Genomic DNA, 21,415 nt, shown 5'->3' with positions numbered 1-21,415 from the left:
AGCACATTTGTCAGTGATATAGTTGCTGCACGCCTCGATTTTGACCTTGTGTGTCTCCAGCAAACGGGACAAAGTAGTCGGTTTGTCAGCGCCTTTTCTAAAGTGACCGATCCAAAAACAACTACGCTGATAGACGATGTTTAAAGAACGGTTAGGTAACTTTATCTGCTGGGTTAAAGAGTCGTCCATGATAACTATAATGATAACGATGTGAGCATCCACAATTATAAATAATAACGAGATGGTTCTGATCTGTTGCACAGAGAAAGAAAAAGAAAACCACGAGGATATGGGTTCACGATGAGAGAGCTGCCATCTTTTAAAAACTAATTATTTTTATTATTTATGACTCAGCATCATCCTGGTGATGAGGTCAGTGTGAGGCTGTCACGTCCGGCAGAATGTTTCAGGTAAAATGACAGTTTGTAGGTTTAATTTGCAGCTAAATATAAACATTCAGTAGCTGTAGTAAAATAGTAGCATGAGGAGGCTGCATGTAATCTGATAAACACAGTAGTTAATTTGCATTGTGGGTAATGTAGGCTCTTTATACTTTTTCACCAATGCAGTTGATCTCCCCGAGACCTGTAAACTCACTTTTAATGTGTAGAATTGGTGGCGTTTCATTGATCAGAAAGGCTGCTTCTGTCCAAAGACAAAAAAATCTCCCCACCAGCAGCTCTGAAGCTCGTTAGTTAGTTGCGAGTCTTCCCTATTAAAAATAAAATGTTTATGTTTCAGCTTCATCCTCGTCTGCAGACACATTTCATCAGCTCCCCTCGCTGATCTTCACGCTTTCAGCATCTTACAGAGTCGTCCTGTCCGTCCTCCACTGCTGCAGGTGAAGCGAGGACGACTCAAAGAAGCTTTTGAAACCCCAAATCGTTTCTGTCTTCCTGAACGCTGGTGTAATATCAGACTCCTTCTTTATTAGGTGTTTGCTTCTCTATCATTAAACCTCAGAAATAGAAAATGTTCAGAGGTGTCTCTCACTCGAGGCTCTGACACGAGAACAATTTCTGAGACTTTCATCTTTTCTTCAGATCTAAATTAATAAGCTGTTTAGCCCTCAGCTGAATTCTTATTCTCACCGTTCCCAAAGGACGTCTTTAGGTTAAAGGATTATAAAAGGAATAACGTGCTTCGGCATGCTGGAACATGCAACACTTCAGGAAAACAAAATGTTTATCAATAACCAATGAAAGATGAGATTGGAGGTGCGTAGGCAGCGTTTTGTAACTTGGAACAGCTTTGTCTGCAGCTCGTAACGCTGGATGTGGTTTCTCTCCCTCCTCTCGTAGACTGTTGCCAGGGTAACATATTTCAGCCATGTTCCCTCTCTACTCCGTTCTGCAGGAAATATTCATCTTGTCTCATGTGCGGGAGTGTCGAGGCTTTAAATGTCAGGAAATCAGCAGAATGGATTGTATTTATCAAAATGAACATGAATACTACATGTGAAAATCAAACTTCTGATAATCTTGTCATTATGAAACTCTGTTGCCCTGGCGACGGCGCTCAGTCAGGCTCTTGAGAGGCCGATAGGAGGACTTCTGGGAGGTGTCACTGCGGGCCGGCGAGCCCCGCTGGGAAGTGTTTTTGTCTGCCTCGGAGCAGCTCTTCCGGCAGCTGGTTTCGAGAAGAACAGTGCAGCTCAGTTCTTATCAACCTCTGACCCCTCCTCCTCCTCCCAGCTCCCATCCTACTCCTCCCCGTCTCTTTCTCACTTTCTCCTTTTGTTCGCTGACCTGTTTCCTGAAGGCTTTCTGACGGGGCCGTGGATGGAGGATAGAGGTTTTCACAAGAACACAGTCTGATGAATGCTCTCTATGCTAAGCACTCAATCGTCCCCGTCGTCATTTCAGCTCCGCCTTTTTCTGCTCTCACTTCTGAATGCGTGAAGGGTGGAGGGTGCCTGAACAGCTCATCCACGCCTCTTATTGACTGGGCTGGACTGCTGACTAAAGCTACATCACCTACCACGAACTAACAATGCACTGCACCAGCATTTCTCCTGTGAATTTGGAATCAATACCCTTGATAACATTAGAGCAGCTCCACTGATTTTATACATAAAAATCGGTTTATTAGTCTTGAATAGAACGATAATCAGCCGGTGATTACAGTTGTGTGATTCTGTTTGAATGAGCCCATGTGAAGTCAGCAGAGTTATCTCAGCTTCATCATTCCAGTTTCCTCTATTCGTAAAATTCTCTGGAACAGAACCGTGTGAGGTTGGATTCATGCAGGACGAGTGTTTTGGACCTTGACCTCAGCAATGCTACTGAACGCAGCTGTCAAAGATCCATAAATCAACTTATATTCATTTTGTCTCAAGGTGCTGCAGAGGTGACCTTAGATTTCTCCTCTACACACTGACATTTGGACTAATTGTTGTTATTTTGCTCCAAATGTGGAAATGATCTAATGCAACCATCTCGTGTTGAAGAGAACGAGGATGAAGCTCAGAGGAGACGAGGGCTCTAAACTGCCTGTTTTAAAATCTTAAAACACATTTTTATTCTTTTGGTTTATGAGAATTGCCTCTCTGTGTTTTTGTCCTGGTCTTTCTGATTTTATTGTGCTGTTGTTTTTTTCTTTAATGGTTTTTGCTGTTAAGCGGTCCACTGCTGTTTCAGCTTTTAGCTCAGTGTGAGATGTTTTTCTCTTTGTGTTCTTGTTTGTTTTTATGATTATTGCTATTTTTTAATTGTACAGCTCTTTGGTCTCTGCTTTTTAAATGTGCTCTCTACAGTGGTGAGTCTGTTAGTTTCCATTATTAACTTAACAACTTAAACACTGTAAATAACCCGTATGTTAGAGTCAGTGATCATCAACACGTAAAGCACTGAGTTTATTATTGTCAGTAAAAAATGACCATCAGGGCCGTTTTCCTCTCCTGATGGTTCATCTCTGGGTCTTAGATGCTGTCATGGTTTCGGTTCATGTTTTATTTTGTAGTTTTATCCTCTCGTGTCTTTTTGTCACTTCCTGCTCACCTGTGTTCTGTTTCCCTCCTGTGTTCCTCCCCAGTCTGACTTCCCTGCTCACCTGTCTCTCATCAGCCTCATCAGCACTGACGATTTTCCTCTGCCTGCTCTTTTGTTGCGTGGATGTTGGACGGTGGTTATCCGCACTTAAACTCGCCTTCGTTCTTCTACCTGCCTGCCTCTGAGTCCATTTCTATAAACATCAACACGACAGAAACAAGCTGGAGCTGCATCTTTCCTGTCACCACAGAGAAAGTCATAAAGTTCCCTCCAGACAATTGAGAACCACTTTGTTTTAAATCTGTCTTTTTGCAAGCTCGCTGAATTTATCGAAGTGCAATTAGACCCTTTTTAATCTAACAGCGGCATATATAGTTTATGATAGTGTAAATAACAGCAGCTAGCATTTCTAATACCTTCTAATGAAGCCAGGAAATCCCCCCTGCCTCTACATTATAAACAGTTTATATTCTAAAGAAACTATTATTAATCCAACATGTGATACTCAAACCTCTGACGACGTCTGTTCCTCCAAAAACATCATATAATATTCCAGTGAGTGGCGGTCTGTAAAACAATAATTATGCAGCGTTTGATTAGATTTCTTATCGCACAAACTCAGATTTAGTTTCATTCTCACATCTTAGATCTGAAGAAAGAGAAGCACTGTGCTGTGGTTCTGTGCAGCTGCACAACAATCCATCCCAATAAGCACGATGCTGAATTCCTCGGCCATATTGATTCTACAGAGTCGGCACCATACATCACACGCGGCCTCTTTGTTCGCATTTCATCTGCCTCCTGTAATAAAACATATCGTACGTCCACTGACCTTTAGTGGAAATACCAAAGCAGACTTTAGATCGGCTGTTCTATTGTTCTAATGATCTCGGGACCTGCCAGACCAAAATTAGTTACATCTATAAAAACACAAGCTTCATCCGGCATCTGAGGGAGCGGCTGCCATAGAAACCAGACACGGGCTGTTTGCTGAGGATGAGTGAGGATCAGCTCAAAGCAGCGAGACAACACACGATCCCGCTGGTTCCTGCTGAAGCTACTTTTCACATCATCGCTGAAGCAAATTGAAATAATTAAAAGTCGCAGATTGATTAGTTGTCCCAAACCCGTCTCCCTCTTGTTTATCTCACATTTGTTTCTCTCCCCAAACTATTTTTTTCCCTTCTGTTCTCTTTCCTCTCTCATTACAGGAACCACAGGGGATGAACGATGGAGCCACGAGACATCCCATCATTGAGAAACTTGCGACCTTGATGATCATCACCTCCTCCAGGTCGTTCAGGATGACCTCAGGCCTCTCATCAGCTCACCATCTCTATTTGACCCCTGACTCACCGTCTCCTCATTGGCCCTCGGTTCATGTCTGTCCCTGACCTATCGCACAGCCACTTATCCATCGCTCCGGTCCAGGTCTTGGATGAATAACTTCAGAGGTGATGTGGTTGTGAAAATGCAGTTTGTCTAACTTGCAGAAACTACAGCAGAGTTGAGTCTGTGTGCTTATTGGATAATAGAAATCGGAAAAACAAGTGTTCTCTTTGGCCGTTTTATTAGATTCATATGGATTCTACATTATTTCTACCATAATTTTGAAAATAAAAGCACTTATTTCTTTGTACTAGCCAGGGCTGCAGCAGAAAACAAATAAAGGCCATCTCTAATTAAGGCTGGGTTATTCTTAATTGTCCATGTTATGTCAGTACATCTACACGTCACTACTTTTGTCAGCACAACAACAATAAAACATGTTGCCATGAGTTTATCTTTTGTAAAGGGACAGTGTGTAACGATTTAAGTAATTTATTAACTCAAATCAGCGTCTTCGTTCATAAGTAAGTCCTCATTGGTGTTCAATTACCTCTGCCAACAATCTGACTTATCCACCTGAGCGAAGAATTACCTATCTGAATATACACAGCACGGGCAAGCTCTGTGGAGGCCGCCATGTCTTTCTGGTTTTAAAAAAACTACGGACTGCCGAGAGGGACACAAAGCACTACGTGGTACTACGTAGTAAGGCTAAACGCGTTTTCGCTCAGAGCTAGCTTGACTGCGGAACTGAGAGGGAGCTCAGCGAAAGCGCTCATCACTAACAATAACAATAACTAACTACATCTTTACCTCATTACTTGAATCAGTAGAAATACTCGACGCTGTTGGGAAAGAGTCCATATTTTTTGAAAATGAGCTTCTTGTCCGTCAGGGCCACCGTAGCTTCCGGAACATCTCCAACGTCTTCAGAACGAGCGGGGTGAGCAAAGGAGTGTTGCAATGTAGAACCTCACAGCTAGATGGCGCTAAATACTTGATATATTACACACTGTTCCTTTAACAGAAATACGGTTTTCATTAGGTAATAAATACAAATCATTTCTACTTGCTGTTTGTTTTTGTAGCTTTGCTGGTCCAATAGGATTTATTATTTATTTTATTTATTTATAAAAAAGGGAAAAAAATGAGAAATAAAAGCCTGTCTCTTATAGAGGCCTGTTTCAAACGCTGCAGTTTAAGCTAATACATGTTTATAGTATACGAGACAGCAGCGGATGCAACATCATTAAACATTTCTAAATGCCATGAAGGAGGTGATGAGATGCACACTGGGTGTTATTTGCATCAAACATCCTACCGAGAGGACGACAACAACGCTCTTCATCCACGGCGCTCAGTCGTGCTGCTTAAAACACTTTCGACACTCCGCCTTTGTCGAAGCTTACAGACTCTGAATCAGTGCCAGTGAAATGTCTCGTAGAGGAAGATGGAGATTATGCAGTAGTTGTACTTCAAAAGGAAGCAAACAGAGTTGTGACCTTCCGGAGACCTCCATTCTCGACAATAAAGAGAGCATTAAAAAGTAAGATTGAGGTTGCAGAAGGTTCCTTTTCATGGGATTGGATGTCTCTCTTACTGTCGGGGACTTTCATGCAAATTTGACTGAACTCATGCAGCTCTGTTGTGAAGGCACAGAAACACTGGACCACGTCACACTGATGTTTGCTCCGCTATAATCTTTTTACATAGCTGAAAACTAAACGGCAGTGTATTAAGGTATTTAATGTGATTAGGACGGTGATGCCAAAGACATTCTGAGGATTATGGGCGGTTTTACTCTGAGTTATTTTCTCAACTCTGTCCAGTCAAACTTGATTGAGCAAATGCAGCTTAATGTGGGTGAGTCACAGGTAAAGTCTGGATATTGAATCTGCAACAGGATGGCAATGTGATGACAAACATCAGAGTCGTCTTGACTTTAACGCACGTTAAACACGGGATCATGCGTCTGAAACTCCCTGCGTCGTTCTTTATTCTGCTCAGAGCTCGGAGAGAATAAAAGGTCAGCATCCGGGTGGATTTTATTGGATGTAAAGCTATTACTCTGATTTCCTTCCAGCGAGCAAAATGGTGAAATCAGAAAATGTCAGATAATTTATGCCGCTGCCCCGTTTTCCCAGCGTTCCTCCTGCTGCTCTGTCACAGCAGGGGGGATGTGGAGCTGCTACGAGCTGTGAGGCTTTTTCTTCAGATTGTGCCGTTTTGGAAAAATGTTTAATGCCGGCCTCGACTGCTCCATTATACACAAACCCAACATGTTCCAGACTCCAGCCTGCCTGTATGTGAGCAGCCGCTCTGTTGTGCACTTCAGCAGCAACAGTTTGACTTTAGTGTTGCTGAAACAGGAGAAGACAGTCGGGAGCTGTGTGGAGTCGCCTCTCGCCTGCTGCATCATTACACCCTCTGCCTGTCTGCTGCCTGTGTGTGTGTGTGTGTGTGTGTACTTGTCTGATTGTTTGCCCTTTCTTTCAGAGACCTGTCACACACAGTGATCTCACCTGCCAGCGGGCCCGGGTGCTGACCCAGCTTCTGGTGGAGCCGCCTCTGGCCGGAGTCCGATCTCTCTCTGTCTCTCTCTCTGTCTCTCTACATCCCTCTCTCTCTCTCCTCATCGTGTTTCACTCCTATTTGTTTTCTTATCGACTCCTAATTGTCCATGTCATTGTCCATTTAATGGCTCCGTCCTGGCACCTATTACAAACTTGGCTGTCCTTGTGGTGGATCCCTTTCTGAATTTAATTTACCGTTGGGAATTGAACCTTGTCTGAGTGTGTGACGCAGCTGAGCACGCTACATTCAGGCATCGTTATATGACGTATATGAACACAAAGCACTGCGTCATCTTGTTCTTATGATTCATTTGCTCTCACAGAGAACCTGAGATCAAATGTTTTCCTCTTAGTGTTACTGTAACGTCAGCTGAAGACCACGAATACTAAATCAGTAACTACCAAATGTCTCATTGAAGGGTCAGTTTCACACGTTGTAAAAACAACAACAACATTTTTTCATGCAACTGTAGTCGTGTCGAGACAAAAGTGCCCAAGTCAAACTCAAACTCTCAAGGTTTCAAGGTTTGGAAGAGAAGGATCTGGTTTGGAGTTTTATAAACAAAAGTTTGACAGAAATGAGTCACGATGAGTCTGAGTTTCAAAATGTCAAACATTTTTGAGATGCATATTTTTTAGTTTCTGGAACTGAATTCAAGGTTTTCTGAAGAAGAAAAGTATATTATCACAACAAAAGATTACAGGTCAACCAAACCTTTTTTAGTTCAGGTCAAACTTTTGAAAAGGGGAGATGACAACAAGCTCAGGACAGACAGGATTTTGTTGGCTGTTATATGAAAAATGAAGATCATTCCAACAAACTTCTGACCTCTGGTGTGTCTCTGCTTGTAGATCAGAAGCACACAGCAGCTTTCTGTCTATACGTAGAGAATCAGAAGCAGTTATTCTGCCTTATACTCTAAAAAGGTTCAGCGAGATCAGATCCACAATATCCGTTAAACGTCGCCTTTATAGAAAACAAAACAGATTTGAAACAGAAACAGAGTTTAGTCGTTTCAGGGCATCCGTCTGCACTCATCACCTGCAGCTGCTGGAACGCGTCTCTAATCTTATTTTTGGAGAAAAAAAATCTTTGTTTTGTTTTGGAATCATTTCCGTCACCTCTGCGCTTCTGCCTCTATTTGTCTTAGTCTGATTTGCTTTAACGGTAACCTGCGAGCTGGAGACGGACTGTTCTCTTTCCTTTTTCCTTTATCTCTGAACAGAACAGCGGGTTTGAGATCAAGCTCCAACCAGAACAAACAAACACAAGAGGACATAAAACACCCCCGCACAGACCGTCCCAGCACAAAGACACCAGGAGACATTCACTGCAAAAACAGAAAACCGTCCTGTTTCCGTTCCCCGGACTTCCTGTAGCTTCCACTGAATCCATCCCAAACTGATCCCTGAGACCGAGCAGATCAAAGCCCCGGGCTGCAGACGGTGGCCTTACAGGACCTCACGTGGTGAAACACCCACGGATCCTTTCATGGAGACAAACATCACCACCGAGCCGGGCGGCGGGGGAGCAGGACGGGCAGGAGACCAGATCAGCTCCCCTGTGAGAGTTCACTCTCATACACTGACTTCAACCACTGATGAGAACAAACTGTTTTTAACTTCAGCTTTACTGTCCACAGGACGAAACGTGTCGTACAGAGATTTAAAACGTAAAGAAAGAGCAGGCGGTGCAGATCATTTAGACTTTTATTTCCTTTAAATGTGTTTTATCATGTCATTGTCAAGTCATTATGTTTTGATGACGTGTTTGAATTAACTTTAACTTCATATTGCATTCATTTACTCAATTTTGTTGTACTTGAGTTTTCCCTTTTTATGCTACTTTACAGATCTACTGTTCTATTTGGTATTAGGTGAATATTGTATTTTCACTCAGCTATATTTATTAGATATTTTAAGTTACTTGCTGTCAACGTTTCCACCCAGATACAAATCTGAGTTTGACAGAAATGAGTCACGATGAGTCTGAGTTTCAAAATGTCAAACATTTTTGAGATGCATATTTTTTAGTTTCTGGAACTGAATTCAAGATTTTCTGAAGAAGAAAAGTATATTATCACAACAAAAGATTACAAGTCAACCAAACCTTTTTCAGTTCAGGTCAAACTTTTGAAAAGGGGAGATGACAACAAGCTCAGGACAGACAGGATTTTGTTGGCAGTTGTATGAAAAATGAAGAACATTCAAACAAACTTCTGACCTCTGGTGTGTCTCTGCTTGTAGATCAGAAGCACACAGCAGCTTTCTGTCTATATGTAGAGAATCAGAAGCAGTTATTCTGCCTTATACTCTAAAAAGGTTCAGCGAGATCAAACCTACAATATCCGTTAAACGTCGCCTTTATAGAAAACAAAACAGATTTGAAACAGAAAACAGAGTTTAGTCGTTTCAGGGCATCCGTCTGCACTCATCACCTGCAGCTGCTGGAACGCGTCTCTAATCTTATTTTTGGAGAAAAAAAATCGTTGTTTTGTTTTGGAATCATTTCCGTCACCTCTGCTCTTCTGCTTCTATTCGTCTTAGTCTGATTTGCTTTAACGGTAACCTGCGAGCTGGAGACGGACTGTTCTCTTTCCTTTTTCCTTTATCTCTGAACAGAACAGCGGGGTTTGAGATCAAGCTCCAACCAGAACAAACAAACACAAGAGGACATAAAACACCCCCACACAGACCGTCCCAGCAAAAAGACACCAGGAGACATTCACTGCAAAAACAGAAAACCGTCCTGTTTCCGTTCCCCGGACTTCCTGTAGCTTCCACTGAATCCATCCCAAACTGATCCCTGAGACCGAGCAGATCAAAGCCCCGGGCTGCAGACGGTGGCCTTACAGGACCTCACGTGGTGAAACACCCACGGATCCTTTCATGGAGACAAACATCACCACCGAGCCGGGCGGCGGGGGAGCAGGACGGGCAGGAGACCAGATCAGCTCCCCTGTGAGAGTTCACCCTCATACACTGACTTCAACCACTCATTTGTGATGAGAACAAACTGTTTTTAACTTCAGCTTTACTGTCCACAGGACGAAACGTGTCGTACAGAGATTTAAAACATAAAGAAAGAGCAGGCGGTGCAGATCATTTAGACTTTTATCTCCTTTAAATGTGTTTTATCATGTCATTGTCAAGTCATTATGTTTTGATGACGTGTTTGAATTAACTTTAACTTCATATAGCATTCATTTACTCAATTTTGTTGTACTTGAGTTTTCCCATTTTATGCTACTTTACAGATCTACTGTTCTATTTGGTATTAGAGGAATGTTGTATTTTCACTCAACTACATTTATTAGATATTTTAAGTTATTTGCTGTCAAAGTTTCCACTCAGATACAAATCTAACAGCTGAACGATTCAAGCAGTGACGTGCGCAGACTTTTTGAAAAAAAAAAAGATACCCGAAAAGAAGGGCACTTTAGCGCGCATTTTGGCTCCCAAGAGGGCACTTTAGCACGTGTTTTGGCGCCCAAGAGGGCAGTTTATCATGTTTCAACCAGCCAAGGGGGCAGTTTAGTGTGTTTTGCCAACCAAGAGGGCACTTTAGCACACGTTTTGGCTCCTAGGAGGGCACTTTAGCATGCGTTTTGGCTCCCAGGAGGGCACTTTAGCACGCGTTTTGGCTCCCAGGAGGGCACTTTAGCGCACGTTTTTCAACAATTGGGCCACAATTGCCCCCCCCCTTGTTCACATCACTGGATTCAAGTCTGTTTCATGATAAATGTTGAGAGTAATTCTGGGAAATGTAGGAAATCTGACAAGGCAACAAATGTGACACCGGAAAAAATTACAATGTTCACACGTAATAAAGCATCAAAAGCATCTGTGAATGTTCTCTATAAGTAAGGAACGTGGGAAGTGTGATATCTGTTTCAAACTAATTCTGCAGGATTGTAGAAAACCCACCTGACAAGCCAACAGCTGCTGAGACGTGTCGGCTTCAGTCCAGATGAATCTTTTGTTTAAGCATGCAGAGCGTCAGGGAGCGAGTTCGTACAGCAGCACTGTCTGCACAGCAGACGCTACGTTACAGCGCTGCTGACAACATAAAGAAACGTCTGGAGCGGATCAAAGCTCTGAATGAAGAGGACAAAGTGGTCTCTGGTTAAAAGAGCAGACCTGCAGGGAAACGTATTCATCAGGCCTCCACGGTGATTTACTGGTGCGACACTGTCGGTTTTATAGAAACCTTTTATTTAAAGAACGCTTCAGCAGGTGAAGGAACAGCTGATGTCAGTCAACGATACACAGAATGAAAAAGAGGATTAATTATTATTCTTTTTATCCAGAATTGGTCAGTTGTCCCTGAACATTATCCCATTATCTTTTAGATACAAAAATAATGTGAATTAAGTGAAGTTAAATGGAATAAATCTTAATTATTGTGTTACGCAGGACCCTAAAAGCTACTCTGCCGTCAACAAACAGGCAGGTAAGAGTATTTTCCGTTGATCGTATCCACCTTTAGCCTGAGTCATCCTGCCCTTTCAGAAGGACACAGCCGGCCTAAAGACAGTCGCTGCTACATTTACATTACATTTACATTTTGCTCAGCGAGACAAAACATTCTAACAACGGAGAGTCGGCCTCGCTGCACTCGTGCTCCGCTTATCACACGCTAAAGTCATTCTGTCTCCATCCAGTCATCTCATTCATCATTTCACATTTCTTTATCTTTCTCTCTCTCTTTTTCTACACACACACACACACACACACACACACACACACACACACACACGCACTCAACTCTTAATAAGTTTGACAATAACACCCTATAAGACCCAACAAGGCAACCGGATCAAACCTTAATCACCACCATGATGGGAAGGACAGATTCTCCTCTGTGCATGCTAATGAGCGTCCTCCTTCAGCAGGAAAGGTTACTCTGCGCTTTAAAGACAATTCTGCTGATTATCGGACGAGTAAACTCCAAGTTAGCTACAAAAATATTTGAATTTCAGATTTCTATTAACCGACAGAAACTGTTAGTGTCGAGCTGGCTCAGTTTTTCTCTGGTGTTACTGTGTTCAGTAGGAATGTTACCAATTGTACTATAAAAGTAAAAATAATGTTTTTTTTTGGTCACATTTCAAAGGGTAACACCACAGATTTTACACACAAAGTCTAAAACGTGAAGAAAAATTAGCGTAAAGCCTTTTGTGGCTCCAGAAGAAGCTGCATGTAATCTATTAACTCTCCTCCAGTCAATCAGTGGCAATGATGCATTGTGGGTAATGGGTTAAAGAAAAAGGAAGAAGGATGCGTGGAATAAAAAAGAGTTGGTATCTATGATTTTGATAATTAGTTCTTAAGCTGTCTATAATGAGTCACACAGGGTTGTAGGAGTGAAGTGCTAACCTGTGGCCTACATTACCCACAATGCACAGCTTCACCACTGAGTGACATCACTGGAGGAAATATATTTTCTCTAGTGTCACAAAAGCTTTTATATGACTTTTTTCACAAATGCAGAAGTACTCTCCAAAATGTTTGTATATTAAAACTCTGATTGCAGCTTTGTGTTCTTTCACTTTTATGTTTTAGAAGAAAATCTAATTATTGATACTTTTTTTGTCTTTTTTCTGAAGTTTTTTTTTCAAGGTTTGAACAACTTTAAAATAAAAACAATAGTAAAAACTGCCATTTGCCATTTACACATAAAGCTGGCAAAAATAACTCAACAGTTTAATAAAAAGAAACTTCAGTTCAACATATAAATACCATGAAATGTGTTTGGCCTTCCTAAGACTTTATCTCTGCCAGATAACTTTGGTTTGACTGTTTTTAATCGGTATCTTCTCAGCTGAAGCCTGAGTAACGTAGTAATAACGTAATAACGAGCTGCAGCTGAACGAACCTCAGCTTCGTGGACGCAGTTATGAGATGCTGTTCTCCGTCACATCAGTGATGAACTCCTGATGACAGCTGACCTGTAATCATTCAAGTTACCGTGCATCTCCACGACACGCTGCCTGACTCTGATGATGGAAGTATCTTCTGCCACAGCGACAGCCGTATCTGAAACCTGACTTATTCACATGCTGAAGCAGCGAGGGTAAATGGCATTGTTGACTCTGATGCTGTTGTCGCTGTCCAAGCTTTTAGAGCTCCATCAAAGGCTGCAGGAGAATCAAAGAGCTGTTTTTATTTATCACAAAGATATGTGAGGGGACATCAAGATAGAGGAGCGAGGATAAAGCCTCGGTTCCATCTTTCAGGATAAGGATCTGTGCTCCGAGGAGACAATCTCTGGATCTTTATTTGCCAAACAAAGACATACATCTTTTGTGGCGCTGGTGCAGAGATACAGAGTCCTGCTGCTTTAGACCAAGATATTTTAAAATGTGCAACTGCAAACATATGAATTAATAAATGTCCAAATGAAACCTGAGCATCTACACGACTGAGAGGAAGATATCTGATCTGAGGTCAGCTTTCAACGACATGTCACGGTCTTCTGCTGCAGATGAAGAGAGAGGTGAGAGAAGAACGAGGAGCTTGTACTTAAATTGAAGTAACTTAAGTTGAAAGCTTCATGTAAAATAGAGACATCTGTATTATGTATATTTCCTGTAAACAGTATATTTTGTATAAAATGCAGTAGATTGTGTTCTTGATGGTTAGTTTGAAACGTGTTTTTAAAATGATCCATCAACCCTGGTGACTCTCTTAAAGCAGCGTGTATTAAAGCAACGAGAGAAGCAGAACAGATGTTTGATTATTGAGTTACATCCAGAGTTTCCACATCTGACAACCTGAACAAGACTCAGATATCTTTCACCAAACAGTTACATATTGTTGCTTTAAAGCACAAACGCGAGCCACCGGTCAGATTCTGTGAAGCTCAGCTGTTTCTCGTCAGTCCGTCTACTAAATAAATCATCATTTTCTGCGACTCCGGCTAAATCGTGAAGCCTGTGCAGCCGGTGGGTTTTGAGATGCACCAGGCACTTGGATGGAGGACAAAAAAGTTTACTTCCTGCCAAGCTTAGGGCAAAAACTGCACTGAAGCCACCTGCCTCGGAGGCACTGAGAGAACTGAGTCATTGGATGTGAGACAGGAGTCGACTTCCAGCTGAGAGCCTTTGAATCACGTTGAAACTAATGCTATCGCAGTCTTGTGATTTTTAAGGACAGAGGGATACGGGCTCGGTTCATGGCTGTATTCAGGGCAAGCGGAGATCCACAGAGGGTTCTTTAGCCTCATTTTCTGACCGGCCAGCTCCCAGGCCTATTTAATATTTCACAGCTCCCTCTGAAATGGAGGAGAATGCGCTTAATTAAGTGTGAACAATAAATTGGCTATAACCAATGCTCCGCTGCGCATATATGGTCTGTTCAGGCTTTTGATCATACAGCGAGGTCCCTGAATGTGTACGTCCCTGAGATACCATGCGCATGTAGATGCATGAAATTACAGTATGACGTGATTTGACCGTGACAAACTAGAACTTTGAAGTGTTAAATCGCCGGCCGGCTGTCAGTGACCTCAAACTGCTCTGCTGCTCCCAGGAGGAGGACGAGTGGTTCGCTTTGAAAGAGGTGGGCGTCAGGGATGAAAGCACGGGAGCGTATAGCAGAATATAAAGTTTAATGTGGCAGGTTAATACTCAGACACATGCACACAGTCAGGTGAACAACATTTTCACTGTACTAAAGGAGAAGTCCATCCGTGCCACTTTCCTATGTGAAAACACTGGAGCTGAGGGAGGCGACGCTGTGATGAGTGTCTCAGTCCTTCAGGTAACACAAACGTCTTCAGAGCAGGTGTCACATTTTGCTGATGACAAGCGGCTGTGCTGCATTCTGGAGACTGATTATTGCACGTTCATGCATAAGTTAGGCTGCGGAGATGTTCCCAGACTTCTACGCTTGTGACCTCTTAATGCACAGCAATGTCTACATGTGACCCCTCCTCACAGCGAGCGTGTCTGTGAGACACGTGCAGTTGGATGGTACAGTGATGTTCCCTTCTCAGACAGTTTGATCTGAATAATCTGAAGGGTAACGTGAGGCCAGAAGAAGATCAGGCATCACTTTGTATGGCGTGATATTCTTATTTTGTGATTATCTCACAACGCGTTTTGTGACCGTCGACTGAAACTCAATCCTGATGTTTTCTACTGATGTTTTACACGGCTGGAATATTTCCCACTGAAGCTTTCCTCAAGCTGTTCAGTAAAGCTCTTCTTTTAGCTTAAATCAAAGCAGCGCAGGATGATATATCTTGATTGCCTGGATAGCCTTGTAGTCTCAGCGAGTCAAGTTGTGCTTGGTCCTACATTTCCCATAAAGCAACACTCAAAACTATCTTTGATTGGACGCTCCCTGGCTGCTAGATTCCAACTTCTTTCAAACTAAATGCCACCTGCAGAGCCACAGAAGTCATCCGCCAACCTCTATGTGCAAATTGGAGGAATTTTCCTTTAATCATCAGTGTCTCTATGCAACTATCTGTCCTAGTGTGAGACATAATGTCCATATTGGCAAGTTGTCCACAAGAAACCCATTATTTCTTTTTACAGAGGCACGTTTTTTAATATCAAACTCAGCTGTCCGCGAAAACTCGACCAGCTTCATTAAAATGTTTCTCCTGTGATGATTTTCAAGCTGTTTCACTGCAGCATTTTTAACAAACACATACTGAAGTCATACTCAACATGCATTTTGGCTGGTAAAAAAGAATTCTTGGACAGTGGAACCTTTCAGTCCACATAATATATATCAATTTAACCCATTTGTTAATTCGCTCTCCACCTTATTCCTGCCGCAGATGATACCTTGGTTGAATTATGGGCGTGACTTCTGGCACATCCAATCACTTAACCGGAACAAGTGTCTTCCATTGTAACATCAGGCTAGTCCTCATTCACGGCTCTATCAAGTGAATACTGCTAAATATATTATTATTGCGAATCCCTTTTTGCTAGCACCTCTAAAGCCGCCGGTGTGTTGTTATTATAAAACAGAATATCACCTGTAATCATTTCCCAGGAAGCTTGTGCATAGACAAACCCTGGCAACCCCAAACGTGTCCCTATAGATTAATATTACTGACCTATTAAACACTAACAAATAAAATTAGTCAGGATGTTAGGAATCAAACAATAAGATGGCCTAAAAACTCAATGTACACTTATTTTAAACACCACTGAAGTGTTTGTTGGTGCATTGGTCATAAAACCATGCAGGGGTCTCAGAGGCGGCTCTATATTTGTAACTTTGAAGTAGAATCTTTAGAATTTATTGCTCTGGGTGGACGGCACACCGATATAACTGCACACACAGTCACAATGACTCCCCGGGTGTTGGCAGCAGATGCAGGCCTGTCCAGATGAACTGTTATTGATGGAGGAATGTATCATCCTCCCTCCCACTGTCTCTGACACACTGCATTGATGGAGTGTGCTGTAGCACAGGCCAAGTACAACCCGAGTGTAATACATCCGTGGAGGGCAGATCCATATGTCCTGTGTCTTATATCTTCCAAAGAAATAAATGTTTAGTACGCTTTATCTGACCAATTAATGAAGTTGCGATATACGTCAGAAAATTACAGGATAAAAATGTAAATGAAAATGTGAATCTGTCGCTTCCTGTCCACTTCAGTAAAACTGTATTTAGTCACACATTTTCCCTCATGTTTCCCTCCGCATTAAAGACAAATGTGATTTCGCCGGATGCAAAATGAAAGCTCACAGCAGCAGTTAGCAGCAGCAGCAGTTAGCAGCAGCTCCTCTCTAATGGACTGTGTGTGAGGAGCCTCAGCAGAAAGCTTACAAGACGCTGCAGTTATAATGTACTAGCTTTCAGTGCGACATGTCAGCTTTGATATTCCTCCTTTTATTCTCTCCCGCGTGCCGTCTGCCTTTTGTTAAAACGTACTTTAGTCCGAAAGACAGAGTGCTGCTGGTTTTAATCTGTTGTAATTACACGTGGAGGTGGGTTGTGAGGCAGACTGCCATCTGCCGGCTTAACAGCGACCACCGTCAGCACCTCCTCGCCCTCGCCCCCCTCTCCCACCTCTAACTCCCACGCTAGCAGTCGTTCAGAGGAGGCAGACAGAGTTCACACACACACATTTTGAAAAGGTGTGCCGCCTCAGTGTGACGGTTCACTCACTCAGCTCGACACCGAGGATCAAATGTCGTTTCATCATTTTCCAACCCACTCATCCTCCAGTCAGGGTCACAGGTGTGTGTGTGCAGGTTTTTGGTCATTTGCTGGTTAAACATCAGCCCAACAGTGACCGGGCTGCTGTGAGCTGAGCATGAAGCATCATGGGAAGGATCTCCACTCAGCTGATGACACGAACACTGAAGTTGCTGTTTGACCAAAACATCATCTCGAAGCTCGAAGCATTGACGAGGAAGATTCAGTCCATGACGGAACGTGATCTAAGCATCACAATACTGAAGTAATGTAACTAGATTACTTCTCGTTACTGTAGGTTTGCCTAAATACTGAACATATGTAAATTAAGAGAGAAACAAATGTCACTCAGATTATTTAATCTTCTTAACGAGTGTGTGTTGTTTTGTCCAGTTACAGACCAGTATGTCATCCTCTGTCTTAAATAACTGTAATCCTGTTAGTAATCCCCTCTTTACTGAATGTAACTGTAATCTAATTACATCTTTTTTCTCTAACTTTATCATAAAACATCTGCCTTTTTGTTGTATCCTGATTACATAATCCCATGACATGTATTCTGTTACTCCTCAAACCTGAGAACAGGATGTGAAAACACACTTTTCTCATGTTTCTTTACATTTCCACATCTGCTCTGTGCAGTTTGTGGAGTATTGTTGCATCAAAACACTTCAACAGATCAGACTAAAGTAATCTGATACATGAAACATGTAATTTAGCCTGAGTAGAGTAAATCAAACAGGTCAGGATTAGTTTTTTTTAAAATCATAGCTGTGTTTAAAAGCAGCTGTTTGGACCAAATCTATCTACTTTTAATCAAATCAGCCTTCATGTAACAGAGAGATCACAGGCAGACATGCAGCAGTTGTTCAGGAGGAGCTTCATGAACATTATCGATCATGTGAGATACGTTTAAAACCAATCAGCTACATTTGGAGCGGATTAAACTGCGATGTGAACATTTAAAAAGACAACACATACTTGAGTCTGCAGCAGACAGTGGACAGAGGTCTGTGCATGCTTCACATCCACACGGTCTCCCGCTGTGATCTGTCGGGCGCAATGAGCCTCTCCGAGCAGGAAGCTTTTATATGGTAATGAAATCGATTGGACCGATGCGCGCACCAATCAGAAGCGTTTGATTTATGTGTAAGGGACTGTTGAGAGGAGTAGTCGCTTGGCAACCGCCTAATGAAATGTTCCAGCTGAGGCTATTAAAAAAATAGCGACCTTAAGAACCTTTTTTTTTTCTTTCTTTCTTCTGCCTCACAGGAAACAGTCAGCGTCGTTCTGCTTCTTCTGATCACAGAAATGATTCAAACTAGAATAAACAGCTGAGCGCTGTCTGCTCGACCATCAGGTGTCGGAGACGGATGTGAGACTCAAGAGTCGTGATCGAAGGTTTGGTGAAAAGATTTTTTTTATCATGTGCGGGCCTGGCGTCAGTTCATCCTGCTCATGTTTAATCCTGAAGCAGTGTTACATCTGTGCGTGTAGGCTGCGTTACAGGAGGCAACAATGGATGAACACCGATAGAGAAGACGTGACAGCCGCGCACTGCAAGAACACGATCATCAGAGAGTCTGACTCGGGTTTTTTTTGGAGTCATGAAAACCTCAAATGAAAGATATAATCTGCTGCATGTTTATAAAAGTCAGGTCTGCGTTATCCGCCTCATATAAATGACATCTGAGTCATGAAACAGGTTGGATGTTCACTGGCATCAGTCTCACTCCATCACCAATTAAAAAAAAACGGACTGTTGGATGAAAAGAAAGCAGCGATCGATATTTTGGCAGCCTAGTCGTGTTTGATCTGGGAATCTGAAGGAATGGAAATGGGATGGATGTGACTGACTGTTACTGTGGAAACCAACTTTCCCCCCCCTCCTCCTCCTCCTCCTTCTCCTCCTGCCCACACGATGTTGTTCCTCCTCAACTCCCAGTCTCACCACCGCCTCGATATGTTTGCTGGCAGAATGTAGATGAGACAGCTCAGATGATGATTGCCACGATACAGTCACCCAAAGCGCACAATACGGGCATCAACATTTCATGGATGAGATGAAAGATTCATTTTAAGAAGGACAGGAGGGGGTGGGGAATATTTTTTTGGCACTTACAGCAGTTGGTAACAGCGAAACTGTTCGCCACTTCCAGATTGTCAATGTGAGGCGTCAGTCTGAATTCCAAGGTGCCAAACTGAACCATTCCTATCCGAAACGCGCTGTACTCTTGATCCGCGCCCCTCGGAAAAAGTCCCCCTGAAAACCGACACAAAACATCAGTCACAATTCTCACACAATCATTTTTACGCACAGATTCTACGCGTCGTCTCGCTTGGACCTACCGATCTGAACACTGGGCGAGCCTCCGAGCGCGCATCCCCATAAAACCAGCAGCACTGAAACGGATAAATTCACAATCTTTTCCATGTCCACAGTTTAGGTGTCCACATCCACCGGGAGAGTCTGGTATTCCTCGTTCCTCTCCGGAGAGGTTAGATCCGACACATATTGGACACCTTCAGCCTTGGGGAGAAAATGATCAGCAGGACCGTGTTTTGAGTTCAGGTGTCTCGCAGTGGAAGAGCAGCAGCAGCAGCAGCAGCAGTGAAGGAATGGTCGCCTGCGTTGTCGGTCTGCTGTCTCTTCTTCCGCTCCTCCTCGCCGCTCCCCTCCTGCCGGCAGCTGATACCTCCTCTAAACGCACAGGGACACTGCGCGTCTCCGCTCGGCGCGCCGGAGATCCTTTCAGCATCACACCCACAAGTGATGAATGTTAATGAGGGAGGCGGAAAGAGACGGAAAGAGCCGAGCGATAAGTACTCGGCGACACGAGGTGCGCACTGGCACGGGGGAGAAAAACGAAATGAAAAAGCGGAAGTCTTTTGTTTGTTTCACAAGTTTAACCTGGAGCTTTAAGACATGAAAACAGAGGGAACTCTTTTGATGAAGAGTTGGTTCGTGTTTTTGATTTGAAGTTGGACATTTTAAATCTCACACAGCTGTTCTAAAGGTCAGTCTGCCTGTCAGGAGGATTAACAAACACCAGGAGCCTCATGTGCACTGACTTATCTTGTCAGATCCCCTCCAGGCTCGTGTCACCTGAACTTACTGAAACTACTGCAGTTCTTTAAGACAATATTTCAGTAAACAGAGCTGATTCAGGTTCACTGTGTAGAACTCAAACACTTTACAGAGTCAACGAGAGCTGGGACCAACAATTATTATACGTATGGAACAATCTACTGTTTGTCCACCAGGTTCTAGATTAAAGGTCCAGTGTGGGAGATTTTAGCGGCATCTAGCAGTGTGGTTGCAGTTTAGAACCAACTGAATCCTCCTCGTCTCACCCGCTGTGACGACCTCTGTCTCCTCCTCTTCTGTGTGTGTTTCCTGTTCAGAGGCAGCAGAGGTGCGTCAGGAGGACGAGCCACGTGTGAATCATCTCGTCCTGAATGCTTCACCTCATGTCCACACAGAGCAGCCCCGTTTACTCCACTGACACACCTGCCACCCCAGGTGTCAGTGGAGTAAACGGGGCCATTTAAAGTTCAAGAATGAAATAGGTGTTTCTCAGTTTCTGTGTGGGATGTGTGTCTTTGTACCTGGCAACCGAACCATGAGGCATAGGTGAGCGTTAACAGTACTCTTACTGATCTATTATTCGACCGCTTATGGTTTTTTTGTGGAGACTCTTAATGGTTCCCAGAAGTTAGCTGCAAATACTCGCACTCCAGTCTAGTAAATCAATCAATCAATCAATCATGTATAAATTATGAACTCCCAAACATCACACTTCTGTCTCTCTGTGTTCATGCCGCTCAGAACTTCCTGGAACTGATCTGAAGTCTGTGTGAATCACGTGACGGTCAGCATTCTGCGTGTTGGACACGACGGCAGGAGAGCGTTCCCATCTGACATGCTGGAACAACACAGGCCACGCCCACTAATGACCACGCTAACGCTTCCTGGTTGCACCTGATCAGACAAATCCCACCTGTAGGCTCTCTACTGCTGGATTTCAACCCCGGAAACAACATGGCAGCTCATTTGGAAACTTTCTTATATATAACGAAGAAGAAGATTTTCAGGTGAGGAATGAACCTGCAGCTGTTGAATCTGTCTTCAGTTTAAACCTAGCTATGTTTAGTTTGTATAATTTTTTTTGAAAAGGTTGAATTATTGCAGATGTGTCTGGTGCTCTCTCTTTATTTCCAAGGTGATTAAATAATCAGAAAAACCGTTGGCTTATTTACGGATCACGTTTTCTCATAGCGATGCAGCTGTTCTCATGATTTCAGCAGTTATCCTGTTGACTACAGCGTTATATCCAAAATAAATGATGG

General features: G+C 43.0%; 1 protein-coding gene across 7 annotated transcripts in view; it reads right to left on the bottom strand.

Moving 5' to 3' along the window:
- gria2b (glutamate receptor, ionotropic, AMPA 2b) overlaps positions 1–19,815 on the bottom strand; it is a 51,524-nt gene extending 31,709 nt beyond the window's left edge. For 3 of the 7 annotated variants that reach the window (XM_030395642.1, XM_030395639.1, XM_030395638.1), the window contains exons 1-2: positions 19,415–19,815; positions 19,188–19,328 (exon numbers count right to left, since the gene is read on the bottom strand). In XM_030395642.1, coding sequence (XP_030251502.1) covers positions 19,188–19,328; positions 19,415–19,499 — 226 coding nt within the window. In that variant the 5' untranslated portion in view covers positions 19,500–19,815. The remainder of the gene's footprint in view (positions 1–19,187; positions 19,329–19,414) is intronic. The other 4 variants (XR_003981389.1, XM_030395640.1, XM_030395637.1 and 1 more) reach the window with 2 other exon arrangements.
- Positions 19,816–21,415: the final 1,600 nt, after the last annotated feature.

The sequence above is a fragment of the Sparus aurata genome, chromosome 18 (assembly GCF_900880675.1).
Source record: "Sparus aurata chromosome 18, fSpaAur1.1, whole genome shotgun sequence".
Lineage (NCBI taxonomy): Eukaryota > Metazoa > Chordata > Actinopteri > Spariformes > Sparidae > Sparus > Sparus aurata.
The sequence above is the reverse complement of the archived record's forward strand: the minus strand, read 5'-3'. Positions and strand labels throughout refer to the sequence as shown.